Genomic DNA, 17,091 nt, shown 5'->3' on the forward strand with positions numbered 1-17,091 from the left:
CATAAACAACTGTACAATGTAGTGCATAAACAACTGTACAATGTAGTGCATAAACAACTGTACAATGTAGTGCATAAACAACTGTACAATGTAGTGCATAAACAACTGTACAATGTAGTGCATAAACAAGTGTACAATGAAGTGCATAAACAACTGTACAATGTAGTGCATAAACAAGTGTACAATGAAGTGCATAAACAAGTGTACAATGAAGTGCATAAACAAGTGTACAATGAAGTGCATAAACAAGTGTACAATGAAGTGCATAAACAAGTGTACAATGAAGTGCATAAACAAGTGTACAATGAAGTGCATAAACAAGTGTACAATGAAGTGCATAAACAAGTGTACAATGAAGTGCATAAACAAGTGTACAATGAAGTGCATAAACAAGTGTACAATGAAGTGCATAAACAAGTGGAGAGTGACGTTCACAAGTGCTGGGGAAGGGGTACATCCACCTAGGGTTGGGTGTGTTGCTGTGGCGAACTCATCAGAACATAAGAATAAAGAAACAAATTCACAAGGGCCGTGATGAGGGTTCGAACCTACGTCTGAGAGGATCCCAGACGCGAATTAATCGACTGGGCCACGACATGGTTAAAATAATTGTAACCGGGAGTTCTACTGCCCTCATACGGATCCTGCAGCCTCTCCGAGACACAAGCCAGGGTTGTACACAATTTCCCCCATGCACTCGAGCTCTGTCAATAAGCTGTTCTACCTCTCCGAGTTCAGCTGCATGAGGGAATTGTGTAAAACCCTGGTTTGTATCTCGGAGAGGCTGCAGGATAAAAAGAAGAAAGAGAGATATGATCACTACATACAAAATATTAGCAAGACTCGACAAAACTGGCAAAGTGGAATTCGTGAAGCCTACAACTTCACGAACAAGAGGTCATAGATTCAAACTAAGGAAATAAAAATGCCGAAAATATATTAGACTGTTTTTCTTTTGCAAACAGAGTGGAAGACGGTTGGAACAATGTAAGTGAGAAGGTGGTGGACCGTCAAATAGTTTCAAATATATATATATATATATATATATATATATATATATATATATATATATATATATATGATTATTATAATTATTTTCTACCACAGACGTGGCCACACATTTACAATGCTAACCAGCATATTCACATTTTCTTCTGTCCTCCATGGACAGGGTGAGAGATGTGTTAAACATATAGTTCAGGGATTTATTGAACAATCAACCACAGAAGGTGATTGTAGTGCTTTTAAAATGCTTGGCTAAGCTACTGACATAAATACATAGATACACAGAGTTCCGTATGCCCTACATAAAGTATTCAATGTGTTTTTTACATAGTGTCATTAATGTACATTTACAAAGGCGAAATGTAATTCTGATCAGCTTCCACATATACTTTATACACATACATATACATACACATATACATATACATACACACATATAGTTATGCGGTGGGTGGTGGACCTAGGGACTTGGGGTTCGATTCCGCCCCCCCCCTCCCGGCACCGCCGGAAAAACAAATGGGCAGAGTTTCCTTTACCCTGATGCACCTGTTACCTAGCAGTAAATAGGTACCTGGGACTTAGTCAGCTGCTACGGGCTGCTTCCTGGTGTGTGTGTGTGGGGGGGGGGAGTAGTTAGTAACAGTTGATTGGACAGTTGAGAGGCGGGCCGAAAGAGCAGAGTTCAACCCCCGGAAGCACAACTAGGTGAATACAACTAGGTGCATACACACACACACATACATACACATACACACATTTATGGCTCTCTTACTCTAAGAGGGTAAGATAGCTGATAGAGAAACTAGTGTGTTATTAAGCACTTAACCACTGAAGGTGATTAACGTGTTTTTACAAGCTCAAGTTATATAGTTACATCATATACATACATTGCATAATTGATACATTACATGGTTAATCTTGGGTACAAGTCCAATATATCATCAAGTGTTCCAGTATTCGCATAGTAATTACAGAGTTCAGCATACCTCAGCCCAGGAGGGCGAAAATTATACGACAAAGAGTACTGGGAAGACGGGACACCACAAGCGTAGCTCTCATCCTGGAACTACACCTAGGTTCTACACTTGGGAAATTACACTGAACAAACATATGTCAACATGGCTCAACACACACACATTGAACAAACATGTGTCACCATGGTTCAACACACACACATTGAACAAACATGTGTCATCATGGTTCAACACACACACATTGAACAAACATGTGTCATCATGGTTCAACACACACACATTGAACAAACATGTGTCATCATGGCTCAACACACACACATTGAACATGTGTCACCATGGTTCAACACACACACATTAAACAAACATGTGTCATCATGGTTCAACACACACACATTGAACAAACATGTGTCATCATGGTTCAACACACACACACATTGAACAAACATGTGTCATCATGGTTCAACACACACACATTGAACAAACATGTGTCATCATGGTTCAACACACACACATTGAACAAACATGTGTCGTCATGGTTCAACACACACACATTGAACAAACATGTGTCACCATGGTTCAACACACACACATTGAACAAACATGTGTCATCGTGGTTCAACACACACACATTGAACAAACATGTGTCATCATGGTTCAACACACACATTGAACAAACATGTGTCATCATGGTTCAACACACACACATTGAACAAACATGTGTCATCATGGTTCAACACACACACATTGAACAAACATGTGTCATCATGGTTCAACACACACACATTGAACAAGCATGTGTCGTCATGGTTCAACACACACACATTGAACAAACATGTGTCATCATGGTTCAACACACACACATTGAAGAAACATGTGTCATCATGGTTCAACACACATTGAACAAACATGTGTCATCATGGTTCAACACACACACATTGAACAAACATGTGTCATCATGGTTCAACACACACACATTGAACAAACATGTGTCATCATGGTTCAACACACACACATTGAACAAACATGTGTCGTCATGGTTCAACACACACACATTGAACAAACATGTGTCATCATGGTTCAACACACACACATTGAACAAACATGTGTCATCATGGTTCAACACACACACATTGAACAAACATGTGTCATCATAGTTCAACACACACACATTGAACAAACATGTGTCATCATGGTTCAACACACATTGAACAAACATGTGTCACCATGGTTCAACACACATACATTGAACAAACATGTGTCATCATGGTTCAACACACACACATTGAACAAACATGTGTCACCATGGTTCAACACACACACATTGAACAAACATGTGTCATCATGGTTCAACACACACACATTGAACAAACATGTGTCATCATGGTTCAACACACACACATTGAACAAACATGTGTCATCATGGTTCAACACACACATTGAACAAACATGTGTCATCATGGTTCAACACACACATTGAACAAACATGTGTCACCATGGTTCAACACACACACATTGAACATGTGTCATCATGGTTCAACACACATTGAACAAACATGTGTCATCATGGTTCAACACACACACATTGAACAAACATGTGTCACCATGGTTCAACACACACACAATGAACAAACATGTGTCATCATGGTTCAACACACACACATTGAACAAACATGTGTCATCATGGTTCAACACACACATTGAACAAACATGTGTCATCATGGTTCAACACACACATTGAACAAACATGTGTCACCATGGTTCAACACACACACATTGAACATGTGTCATCATTGTTCAACACTCACACATTGAACAAACATGTGTCATCATGGTTCAACACACACACATTGAACAAACATGTGTCACCATGGTTCAACACACACACAATGAACAAACATGTGTCACCATGGCTCAACACACACACATTGACCAAACATGTGTCATCATGGTTCAACACACACACATTGAACAAACATGTGTCATCATGGTTCAACACACACACATTGAACAAACATGTGTCATCATGGTTCAACACACACACATTGAACAAACATGTGTCATCATGGTTCAACACACACACATTGAACAAACATGTGTCATCATGGTTCAACACACACACATTGAACAAACATGTGTCATCATGGTTCAACACACACACATTGAACAAACATGTGTCATCATGGTTCAACACACACACATTGAACAAACATGTGTCATCATGGTTCAACACACACACATTGAACAAACATGTGTCATCATGGTTCAACACACACACATTGAACAAACATGTGTCATCATGGTTCAACACACACACATTGAACAAACATGTGTCATCATGGTTCAACACACACACATTGAACAAACATGTGTCATCATGGTTCAACACACACACATTGAACAAACATGTGTCACCATGGCTCAACACACACACATTGAACAAACATGTGTCACCATGGCTCAACACACACACATTGAACAAACATGTGTCACCATGGTTCAACACACACACATTGAACAAACATGTGTCACCATGGTTCAACACACACACATTGAACAAACATGTGTCATCATGGTTCAACACACACACATTGAACAAACATGTGTCACCATGGTTCAACACACACACAATGAACAAACATGTGTCATCATGGTTCAACACACACACATTGAACAAACATGTGTCACCATGGTTCAACACACACACATTGAACAAACATGTGTCATCATGGTTCAACACACACACATTGAACAAACATGTGTCATCATGGTTCAACACACACACATTGAACAAACATGTGTCATCATGGTTCAACACACACACATTGAACAAACATGTGTCATCATGGTTCAACACACATTGAACAAACATGTGTCATCATGGTTCAACACACACACATTGAACAAACATGTGTCATCATGGTTCAACACACACACATTGAACAAACATGTGTCATCATGGTTCAACACACACACATTGAACAAACATGTGTCATCATGGTTCAACACACACACATTGAACAAACATGTGTCATCATGGTTCAACACACACACATTGAACAAACATGTGTCATCATGGTTCAACACACACACATTGAACAAACATGTGTCATCATGGTTCAACAAACCATATATGACAAAATCAGTGTTTCGCACACGAATACAAAGTGATGTAGTCACACTTATTCCTTAATGTGGTCATATTAATGTGGTCATATTATTGTAGTCATATTTATACTTAAAAATTTAATATAGACAAATATATAAAATGACTAATATGAGTGGAGCAAACCCTTGCACGTCCAGTACTGTGTACAGGACCTGTACCTCACAGTCCAGTACTGTGTACAGGACCTGTACCTCACAGTCCAGTACTGTGTACAGGACCTGTACCTCACAGTCTAGTACTGTGTACAGGACCTGTACCTCACAGTCCAGTACTGTGTACAGGACCTGTACCTCACAGTCCAGTACTGTGTACAGGACCTGTACCTCACAGTCCAGTACTGTGTACAGGACCTGTACCTCACAGTCCAGTACTGTGTACAGGACCTGTACCTCACAGTCCAGTACTGTGTACAGGACCTGTGCCTCACAGTCCAGTACTGTGTACAGGACCTGTGCCTCACAGTCTAGTACTGTGTACAGGACCTGTGCCTCACAGTCCAGTACTGTGTACAGGACCTGTACCTCACAGTCTAGTACTGTGTACAGGACCTGTACCTCACAGTCCAGTACTGTGTACAAGACCTGTACCTCACAGTCTAGTACTGTGTACAGGACCTGTACCTCACAGTCTAGTACTGTGTACAGGACCTGTACCTCACAGTCCAGTACTGTGTACAGGACCTGTACCTCACAGTCCAGTACTGTGTACAGGACCTGTACCTCACAGTCCAGTACTGTGTACAGGACCTGTGCCTCACAGTCTAGTACTGTGTACAGGACCTGTACCTCACAGTCCAGTACTGTGTACAGGACCTGTACCTCACAGTCCAGTACTGTGTACAGGACCTGTACCTCAGAGTCCAGTACTGTGTACAGGACCTGTACCTCACAGTCCAGTACTGTGTACAGGACGTGTACCTCACAGTCCAGTACTGTGTACAGGACCTGTACCTCACAGTCCAGTACTGTGTACAGGACCTGTGCCTCACAGTCTAGTACTGTGTACAGGACCTGTACCTCACAGTCCAGTACTGTGTACAGGACCTGTACCTCACAGTCCAGTACTGTGTACAGGACCTGTACCTCACAGTCCAGTACTGTGTACAGGACCTGTACCTCACAGTCCAGTACTGTGTACAGGACCTGTACCTCACAGTCCAGTACTGTGTACAGGACCTGTACCTCACAGTCCAGTACTGTGTACAGGACCTGTACCTCACAGTCCAGTACTGTGTACAGGACCTGTACCTCACAGTCTAGTACTGTGTACAGGACCTGTACCTCACAGTCCAGTACTGTGTACAGGACCTGTACCTCACAGTCTCGCGATTATATAATTCAAAATATTTCAGGCGTGCAAAATCATATTTGCACTTACCGCAAGAAGGAAATATATGAGGCTTAAGGCCGCGCTGCGAACTTGTTAAGAGATACGACTTCTGGCGCTCCTGCCAACCCCACCCTCCCCCCATAACCCATCCCCCCACCCCCAGTGTAAACACGCACGTACGTACGTACGTACGTACGCACGCACGCACGCACGGGGGCCTCGTAGCCTGGTGGATAGCGCGCAGGACTCTTAATTCTGTGGCGCGGGTTCGATTCCCGCACGAGGCAGAAACAAATGGGCAAAGTTTCTTTCACCCTGAATGCCCCTATTACCTAGCAGTAAATAGGTACCTGGGAGTTAGTCAGCTGTCACGGGCTGCTTCCTGGTGTGTGTGTGTGTGTGTGTGTGTGGTGTGGAAAAATAGTAGTTGGTAAACAGTTGATTGACAGTTGAGAGGCGGGCCGAAAGAGCAAAGCTCAACCCCCGCAAACACAACTAGGTGAATACACACACACGTGTGTGTATGTGTCCTCAACTATGAGGACACACCGAAAGGGAAACAATGAGGAGATAAAAAAATTCCTAACAGATAGCATGGGAAACAGAGCTCAGGGGAAAGACGGCCCAATATATGATGGACTACATCACGCAGAAGTGCAAGGAAACCGCAAACAAGTTTGTCCCAGTCCAAAAGGAAAACAGAGAAATGAAGATGAGAAACCCATGGTTTAATCACAGATGTAGGCTAGCTAAGCAGCAAAGTAAAAGGGCATGGAGAAACTATAGGAATAACAGGACACTTGAGAGCAGAGAAAGATACTAGAATGCCAGGAATGAATATGTCAGGATGAGAAGAGAGGCAGAAAGACAATACGAAAATGACATCGCAAGCAAGGCAAAGACTCAGCCTAAATTGCTCCACAGCCACATCAGGAGAAAAACAACAGTAAAGGAACAGATTATGAAATTAAGGATAGGGGCAGAAGGCTTCACTACAAACGACAAGGAAGTGTGTGAGGAACTGAATAAGAAATTCCAGGAGGTCTTCACCGTAGAGCAAGGAGAAATTCCAGAGATAAGAGAGGGAATAGTTAACCAGGAACCACTGGAATAGTTTGAGATTACCAGCGGGGAAGTAAGGAAGTGTTTACTAGAGTTGGATGTGACAAAGGCTATAGGCCCAGATGGAATCTCCCCTTGGATACTAAAGGAAGGAGCAAAAGAACTGTGCCTACCACTCTCCATAGTGTATAACAAATCACTGGCAACAGGAGAATTGTCAGAAATTTGGAAAGCAGCTAATGTAGTCCCGATATACAAGAAAGGGGATAGACAGGAGGCTCTGAACTACAGGCCAGTGTCCCTAACCTGCATACCATGCAAGCTGATGGAGAAGATTGTGCGAAGAAAGCTAGTGGAACATCTGGAGCGAAAGAACTTTGTAACACAGCATCAACATGGGTTCAGGTATGGCAAGGCCTGCCTCACAGGGTTACTTGAATTCTACGATCAGGCAAAACAAAAATCAGGCAAGAAAGAGAAGGGTGGGCAGACTGCATTTTTTTGGATTGACAGAAAGCCTTTGATACAGTACCACACAAGAGGCTAGTGTGAAAGCTAGAGATGCAGGCTGGAGTGAAAGGGAAGGTACTCCATTGGATAAAGGAGTACCAAAGCAACAGGACAACGAGTCAGTGTGAGGGGTGAGGTCTCAGATTGGCGAGAAGTTACAAGTGGAGTCCCGCAGGGGTCAGTTCTTGGACCTATACTGTTTCTGGTATATGTAAATGATCTCCCAGAGGGTATAGATTCGTTCCTCTCAATGTTTGCCGACGATGCAAAAATTATGAGGTGGATTAAAACAGAGGATGGTAGTAGGAGGCTACAAGATGACCTGGATAGACTGAATGAATGGGCCAACAAATGGCTGTTGAAGTTCAACCCGAGTAAATGTAAAGTAATGAAACTAGACGGTGGAAACAGGAGGCCAGACATAGGATACAGAATAGGAGATAAAGTCCTTAATGAAATGGACAGAGAGAAAGATCTAGGAGTTGATATCACACCAAACCTGTCTCCTGAAGCCCACATAAAAAGAATAACATCTGCGGCGTATGCGAGGCTGGCTAACATCAGAACTGCCTTCAGGAATCTGTGTAAGGATTCATTTAGAATCTTGTATAACACATATGTAAGACCAATCCTAGAGTATGCGGCCCCAGCATGGAGCCGGTACCTTGTCAAGCACAAGACGAAGCCGGAAAAAGTTCAGAGGTATGCCACTAGGCTAGTCCCAGAACTAAGAGGCATGAGTTACGTGAAAAGGCTGCGGGAAATGCACCTTACGACACTGGAAGACAAAAGAGTAAGAGGAAACATGATCACTACCTACAAAACTCTCAGAGGAATTGACAGGGTAGATAAGGATAAACTTTTTAACACGGGTGGTACGCGAACAAGGGGACACAGGTGGAAAGTGAGTACCCACATGAGCCACAGGGACGTTAGAAAGAACTTTTTCAGTGTCAGAGTAGTTAACAGGTGGAATGCATTAGGCAGTGATGTGGTGGAGGCTGACTCCATACACAGTTTCAAGTGTAGATATGATAGAGCCCAGTAGGCTCAGGAACCTGTACACCAGTTGATTGACAGTTGAGAGGCGGGACCAAACTGCAGAGCTCAACCCCCGCAAGCACAACTAGGTGAGGATACACAACATACGAACTAACACAGCTAAAACACAGCAACAGCACCACAACAGCTACAAGGTAACAGCAACACAACAGCTACAAGATAACCAATACAACAGCTACAAGATAACAGCAACAGCAACACAACGGCTACAAGATAACAGCAACGGCTACAAGATAACAGCAACAGCTACAAGATGACAGCAACACCAACAGCTTCAAGATAACAGCAACAGCAGCTGCTGCAAGATAACAGCAACAGCAGCAGCTACATGATAACATCTACAGCAGCAGCTACAAGATAACAGCAACAGCAGCAGCTACAAGATAACATCTATAGCAGCAGCTACAAGATAACAGCAACAGCAGCAGCTACAAGATAACAGCAACAGCAGCAGCTACAAGATAACATCTACAGCAGCAGCAGCTACAAGATAACATCTACAGCAGCAGCTACAAGATAACATCTACAGCAGCAGCTACAAGATAACATCTACAGCAGCAGCAGCTACAAGATAACATATACAGCAGCAGCTACAAGATAACATCTACAGCAGCAGCAGCTACAAGATAACATATACAGCAGCAGCTACAAGATAACAGCAACAGCAGCAGCTACAAGATAACATACAGCAGCAGCTACAAGATAACAGCAACAGCAGCAGCTACAAGATAACAGCAACAGCAGCAGCTACAAGATAACGACAACAACAGTTACAAGCTAACATTTATAGCAGCAGCTACAAGATAACAGCAGCTACAAGATAACATCTACAGCAGCAGCTACAAGATAACAGCAATAGCAGCAGTTACAAGATAACAGCAACACAACCAATCAATAACACCACTAACAAACACAAACAAAAACACTGAGGACTTGAAGGAGACCACAAACAAGGGGCAGCAAGGACACAAAAGCCTAACACTAACAACGACAGAGCCTCCGTTAACAACGACAGAGCTTCCGTTAACAACGACAGAGCTTCCGTTAACAACGACAGAGCTTCCGTTAACAACGACAGAGCTTCCGTTAACAACGACAGAGCTTCCGTTAACAACGACAGAGCCTCCGTTAACAACGACAGAGCTTCCGTTAACAACGACAGAGCTTCCGTTAACAACGACAGAGCTTCCGTTAACAACGACAGAGCCTTCGTTAACAACGACAGAGCTTCCGTTAACAACGACAGAACCTCCGTTAACAACGACAGAGCTTCCGTTAACAACGACAGAGCCTCCGTTAACAACGAGAGAGCCTCCGTTAACAACGACAGAGCTTCCGTTAACAACGACAGAGCTTCCGTTAACAACGACAGAGCTTCCGTTAACAACGACAGAGCTTCCGTTAACAACGACAGAGCCTCCGTTAACAACGACAGAGCCTCCGTTAACAACGACAGAGCCTCCGTTAACAACGACAGAGCCTCCGTTAACAACGACAGAGCTTCCGTTAACAACGACAGAGCTTCCGTTAACAACGACAGAGCTTCCGTTAACAACGACATCAAACACAGGAAAAGCATTAACATGAACAAAAACAATAAAATACACGAAAAAAACACAGATTTGTTAATGACTAAACAAAAAGCAACAAAACAAAGACAACAACAACAGTACCGGTCAACGGTAAGAACAGGGAGTACCGGTCAACGGTAAGAACAGAGAGTACCGGTCAACGGTAAGAACAGAGAGTACCGGTCAACGGTAAGAACAGGGAGTACCGGTCAACGGTAAGAACAGAGAGTACCGGTCAACGGTAAGAACAGGGAGTACCGGTCAACGGTAAGAACAGGGAGTGCCGGTCAACGGTAAGAACAGGGAGTACCGGTCAACGGTAAGAACAGGGAGTAACGGTCAACGGTAAGAACAGGGAGTACCGGTCAACGGTAAGAACAGGGAGTACCGTCAACGGTAAGAACAGAGAGTACCGGTCAAAGGTAAAAACAGGGAGTACCGGTCAACGGTAAGAACAGGGAGTACCGGTCAACGGTAAGAACAGGAAGTAACGGTCAACGGTAAGAACAGAGAGTACCGGTCAACGGTAAGAACAGGAAGTAACGGTCAACGGTAAGAACAGGGAGTACCGGTCAACGGTAAGAACAGAGAGTACCGGTCAACAAGAAGAACAGAGAGTACCGGTCAACGGTAAGAACAGGGAGTACCGGTCAACGGTAAGAACAGGGAGTACCGGTCAACGGTAAGAACAGAGAGTACCGGTCAACGGTAAGAACAGAGAGTACCGGTCAACGGTAAGAACAGAGAGTACCGGTCAACGGTAAGAACAGAGAGTACCGGTCAACGGTAAGAACAGAGAGTACCGGTCAAAGGTAAAAACAGGGAGTACCGGTCAACGGTAAGAACAGAGAGTACCGGTCAACGGTAAGAACAGGGAGTACCGGTCAACGGTAAGAACAGGGAGTACCGGTCAACGGTAAGAACAGGGAGTACCGGTCAACGGTAAGAACAGAGAGTACCGGTCAACGGTAAGAACAGAGAGTACCGGTCAACGGTAAGAACAGGGAGTACCGGTCAACGGTAAGAACAGAGAGTACCGGTCAACGGTAAGAACAGAGAGTACCGGTCAACGGTAAGAACAGGGAGTACCGGTCAACGGTAAGAACAGGGAGTACCGGTCAACGGTAAGAACAGAGAGTACCGGTCAACGGTAAGAACAGAGAGTACCGGTCAACGGTAAGAACAGAGAGTACCGGTCAACGGTAAGAACAGAGAGTACCGGTCAACGGTTCACTGAGAACCAGTGAATTAAGACCGAGAACATGAGCAATCACCAAGAACACGGACAACAATCACCAAGAACACGAACAATCACCAAGAACACGAACAATCACCAAGAACACGAACAACAATCATCAAGAACACGAACAATCACCAAGAACACGAACAATCACCAAGAACACGGACAACAATCACCAAGAACACGGACAACAATCACCAAGAACACGGACAACAATCACCAAGAACACGGACAACAATCACCAAGAACACGAACACCAATCATCAAGAACACGAACAACAATCACCAAGAACACGAACAATCACCAAGAACACGGACAACAATCACCAAGAACACGGACAACAATCACCAAGAACACGAACAATCACCAAGAACACGAACAACAATCATCAAGAACACGAACAATCACCAAGAACACGAACAATCACCAAGAACACGGACAACAATCACCAAGAACACGGACAACAATCACCAAGAACACGGACAACAATCACCAAGAACACGAACAATCACCAAGAACACGAACAATCACCAAGAACACGAACAACAATCATCAAGAACACGGACAACAATCATCAAGAACACGAACAATCACCAAGAACACGAACAACAATCACCAAGAACACGAACAATCACCGAGAACACGGACAACAATCACCAAGAACACGGACAACAATCACCAAGAACACGAACAATCACCAAGAACACGGACAACAATCACCAAGAACACGAACAATCACCAAGAACACGAACAACAATCATCAAGAACACGAACAATCACCAAGAACACGAACAATCACCAAGAACACGGACAACAATCACCAAGAACACGGACAACAATCACCAAGAACACGGACAACAATCACCAAGAACACGGACAACAATCACCAAGAACACGGACAACAATCACCAAGAACACGAACACCAATCATCAAGAACACGAACAACAATCACCAAGAACACGAACAATCACCAAGAACACGGACAACAATCACCAAGAACACGGACAACAATCACCAAGAACACGGACAACAATCATCAAGAACACGAACAATCACCAAGAACACGAACAACAATCACCAAGAACACGGACAACAATCATCAAGAACACGAACAATCACCAAGAACACGAACAACAATAACCAAGAACACGGACAACAATCACCAAGAACACGGACAACAATCACCAAGAACACGAACAATCACCAAGAACACGAACAATCACCAAGAACACGAACAACAATCATCAAGAACACGAACAATCACCAAGAACACGAACAATCACCAAGAACACGGACAACAATCACCAAGAACACGGACAACAATCACCAAGAACACGGACAACAATCACCAAGAACACGGACAACAATCACCAAGAACACGGACAACAATCACCAAGAACACGAACACCAATCATCAAGAACACGAACAACAATCACCAAGAACACGAACAATCACCAAGAACACGAACAACAATCACCAAGAACACGGACAACAATCACCAAGAACACGGACAACAATCACCAAGAACACGGACAACAATCATCAAGAACACGAACAATCACCAAGAACACGAACAACAATCACCAAGAACACGGACAACAATCATCAAGAACACGAACAATCACCAAGAACACGAACAACAATCACCAAGAACACGAACAATCACCGAGAACACGGACAACAATCACCAAGAACACGGACAACAATCACCAAGAACACGGACAACAATCACCAAGAACACGGACAACAATCACCAAGAACACGGACAACAATCACCAAGAACACGAACAATCACCAAGAACACGAACAACAATCATCAAGAACACGAACAATCACCAAGAACACGAACAACAATCACCAAGAACACGAACAACAATCACCAAGAACACGGACAACGATCACCAAGAACACGGACAACAATCACCAAGAACACGGACAACAATCATCAAGAACACGGACAACAATCACCAAGAACACGAACAATCACCAAGAACACGAGCAACAATCACCATACAATCACGTATGGAGACAAACAAACAACAAGAACAACAAAAACAGCGTGAACTCAGCGCCTCAAGATATGGGTAAAACACACACTCATCCCGGGCCAAGAAGGTGCCAAGCCACCCTACCAGAGAGAGGGGTAAACTCCCCCTTCAAGGCCCCGGACGTTGGGTCGATAATGGCCAGGCTGACGCTGAGGCTGTTGCACCATCTTGTTTATGGGGGGTGGGGGGCGCCCTGTGAAAGGTCACAGCCGACCTTTCCTGTGGGGTTCATTAACGGGGTCAGGGAAGGTCACCAGGGCCCTCCTGGTAGCCCTCGGGTGCCAGGGAAGGTCACCAGGGCCCCCTGGTAGCCCTCCGGTGCCAGGGAAGGTCGGGAGGGCCCCCTGGTAGCCCTCGGGTGCCAGGGAAGGTCGGGAGGGCCCCCTGGTAGCCCTCGGGTGCCAGGGAAGGTCGGGAGGGCCCCCTGGTAGCCCTCGGGTGCCAGGGAAGGTCGGGAGGGCCCCCTGGTAGCCCTCGGGTGCCAGGGAAGGTCGGGAGGGCCCCCTGGTAGCCCTCGGGTGCCAGGGAAGGTCAGGAGGGCCCCCTGGTAGCCCTCGGGTGCCAGGGATGGTCGGGAGGGCCCCCTGGTAGCCCTCGGGTGCCAGGGCCCTCCTGGTAGCCCTCGGGTGCCAGGGAAGGTCACTAGGGCCCTCCTGGTAGCCCTCGGGTGCCAGGGAAGGTCGGGAGGGGCCCCCTGGTAGCCCTCGGGTGCCAGGGAAGGTCGCCAGGGGCCCCCTGGTAGCCCTCGGGTGCCAGGGAAGGTCGCCAGGGGCCCCCTGGTAGCCCTCGGGTGCCAGGGAAGGTCGGGAGGGCCCCCTGGTAGCCCTCGGGTGCCAGGGAAAGTCGGGAGGGCCCCCTGGTAGTCCTTGGGTGTCAGGGCCCCCCTGGTAGCCCTCGGGAGCCAGGGAAGGTCGGGAGGGCCCCCTGGTAGCCCTCGGGTGCCAGGGAAAGTCGGGAGGGCCCCCTGGTAGCCCTCGGGTGCCAGGGAAAGTCGGGAGGGCCCCCTGGTAGCCCTCGGGTGCCAGGGAAGGTCGGGAGGGCCCCCTGGTAGCCCTCGGGTGCCAGGGAAAGTCGGGAGGGCCCCCTGGTAGCCCTCGGGTGCCAGGGAAAGTCGGGAGGGCCCCCTGGTAGTCCTTGGGTGCCAGGGAAAGTCGGGAGGGCCCCCCTGGTAGTCCTTGGGTGCCAGGGAAAGTCTGGAGGGCCCCCTGGTAGTCCTTGGGTGCCAGGGCCCCCCTGGTAGCCCTCGGGGGCCAGGGAAGGTCGGGAGGAGACCGCTGGTAGCCCTTGGGTGCCAGGAAAGGTCGCCAGGGCCCCCTGGTAGCCCCTCGGGTGCCAGGGAAGGTCGGGAGGGGACCCCTGGTAGCCCCTCGGGTGCCAGGGAAGATCGCCAGGGACCCCTGGTAGCCCCTTGGGTGCCAGGGAAGGTCGCCAGGGACCCCTGGTAGCCCCTTGGGTGCCAGGGAAGGTCGCCAGGGACCCCTGGTAGCCCCTCGGGTGCCAGGGAAGGTCGGGAGGGGCCCCCTGGTAGCCCTCGGGTGCCAGGGAAGGTCGGGAGGGGCCCCCTGGTAGCCCTCGGGTGCCAGGGAAGGTCGGGAGGGGCCCCCTGGTAGCCCTCGGGTGCCAGGGAAGGTCACCAGGGGCTCCCTGGTAGCCCTCAGGTGCCAGGGTCAGCAGCCCGGGGTGTGAATATCCTCGGGAATAAAGTCAACTTTCTTACACAGAGACACTTGGGCGTCACAGAGGAAGGGGGGGGGAGGGGTTAATGGGAAGGGGGGGAGGGGTTAATGGGAAGGGGGAGAGGGGTTAATGGGAAGGGGGAGAGGGGTTAATGGGAAGGGGGGTTAATGGGAAGGGGGAGAGGGGTTAGAGCGTTGGGGGGAGGTTAAAGGGGTGGGGGGTTGGTGGAGGGGGGGTTGCTGAGAGTGGGGGTAAAAGAAAAGGGTTCGGGAGGGGTTTGAAGGAATGGGGTGAGGTTCAAGGAGAGGGGGGGGGGGTGGAGGGAGTGTATAGGAGTAAGGGAAGGGGGGGGGGACGTAGTAGTCAACGTACAACTGAGGGGAGCTCTCGCTCGCTCTCTCTCTCTCTCTCTCTCTCTCATAGGGGAAAAAGCATAGCAGGGGGAGGGGGACCCTCTCTCTCTCGCTCTCTATCTCTCTCCCTCCCCCTCTCTCTCTATCTCTCTCTCTCTCGCCCCCCCTCCACTTCTCCCCAGGGCTGCACCAGCACCCCCCCCCAGAGAGGGGGGGCAATAACCCCATCAGACAATACACACCGTAAAATGCCACAATATAATTACCGCGAGGGCCTCTGGTGGCAGAAACAAGCAGCACACAAACATGGCCACCAGCGCGCCTCACGTAATGTAATTTCCATCATCAAACTAGAGCTGCCTGCGCCATCGCCTCCACTAAAATATCCATCTGGGTCTCTCGCTCTGCATAAACTCCAAATTCCTCAACAAAGCTAATGAACCCCACGTCTCACATTCCCTCTTGGAATAGGGTATCCAGGCGGCAGTAACGCCATCCTATTCCTGTCATTCCAATTCCGGAGTCATTAAGAGGCGTCCATTTTGCCTCGCGTGGCTGTATTTAAGCCTAATTTGCATACGATTGCAAGAGCGGCTCAGAAATGCCTCTTGTGTATTCGTCGCCAACCCCGCACGCTCTGGTTGCACGGCTGCCAACCTATGATGTATGAGAACTGCTGGTCTTGAAGATATCCGTTTTCTCTATACACCCGCCATCGATAGGCGTCTCTGGCACTGTTACCTTCCATATACGTGCATTAGCGAGTATTATGGTGGCCTGGCGACGTGACTACACCCAAGGGAAGTGGAGTAATATAAGTAGTGTAAATCAACACGCTGAAAACACTGTCTCATTGCAGGGAGCGGGGCCGGAGTTTCCACCAATCAGCGCTCAGTGATTAGCGCGCCTCGCCTTGCCATTAGTGCAGCCTCCGCGTCCGATTGCTAATCCAAGTCACTGGCTTCATCCCACGAACATCGGGTATACCCAAACATTCCTTCAAAATCAAATATTTCCCCTATATTCTCACCAACACAAACACACAGGCAACGTAAAATGAAACGCCAAATATGAGGGCAAAAAGCACTACA

General features: G+C 47.0%; 1 protein-coding gene across 1 annotated transcript; it reads left to right on the top strand.

Annotated features, from left to right (window-relative positions):
• Positions 1–691: 691 nt before the first annotated feature.
• LOC138362767 (hepatitis A virus cellular receptor 1-like) lies at positions 692–10,695 on the top strand. Its single transcript, XM_069321322.1, has 2 exons — positions 692–766; positions 10,039–10,695. Exons 1-2 carry the CDS (start codon positions 692–694, stop codon positions 10,693–10,695), a joined length of 732 nt encoding a protein of 243 aa, XP_069177423.1.
• Positions 10,696–17,091: the final 6,396 nt, after the last annotated feature.

The sequence above is a fragment of the Procambarus clarkii genome, chromosome 9 (assembly GCF_040958095.1).
Source record: "Procambarus clarkii isolate CNS0578487 chromosome 9, FALCON_Pclarkii_2.0, whole genome shotgun sequence".
NCBI classification, from domain to species: Eukaryota; Metazoa; Arthropoda; class Malacostraca; order Decapoda; family Cambaridae; genus Procambarus; species Procambarus clarkii.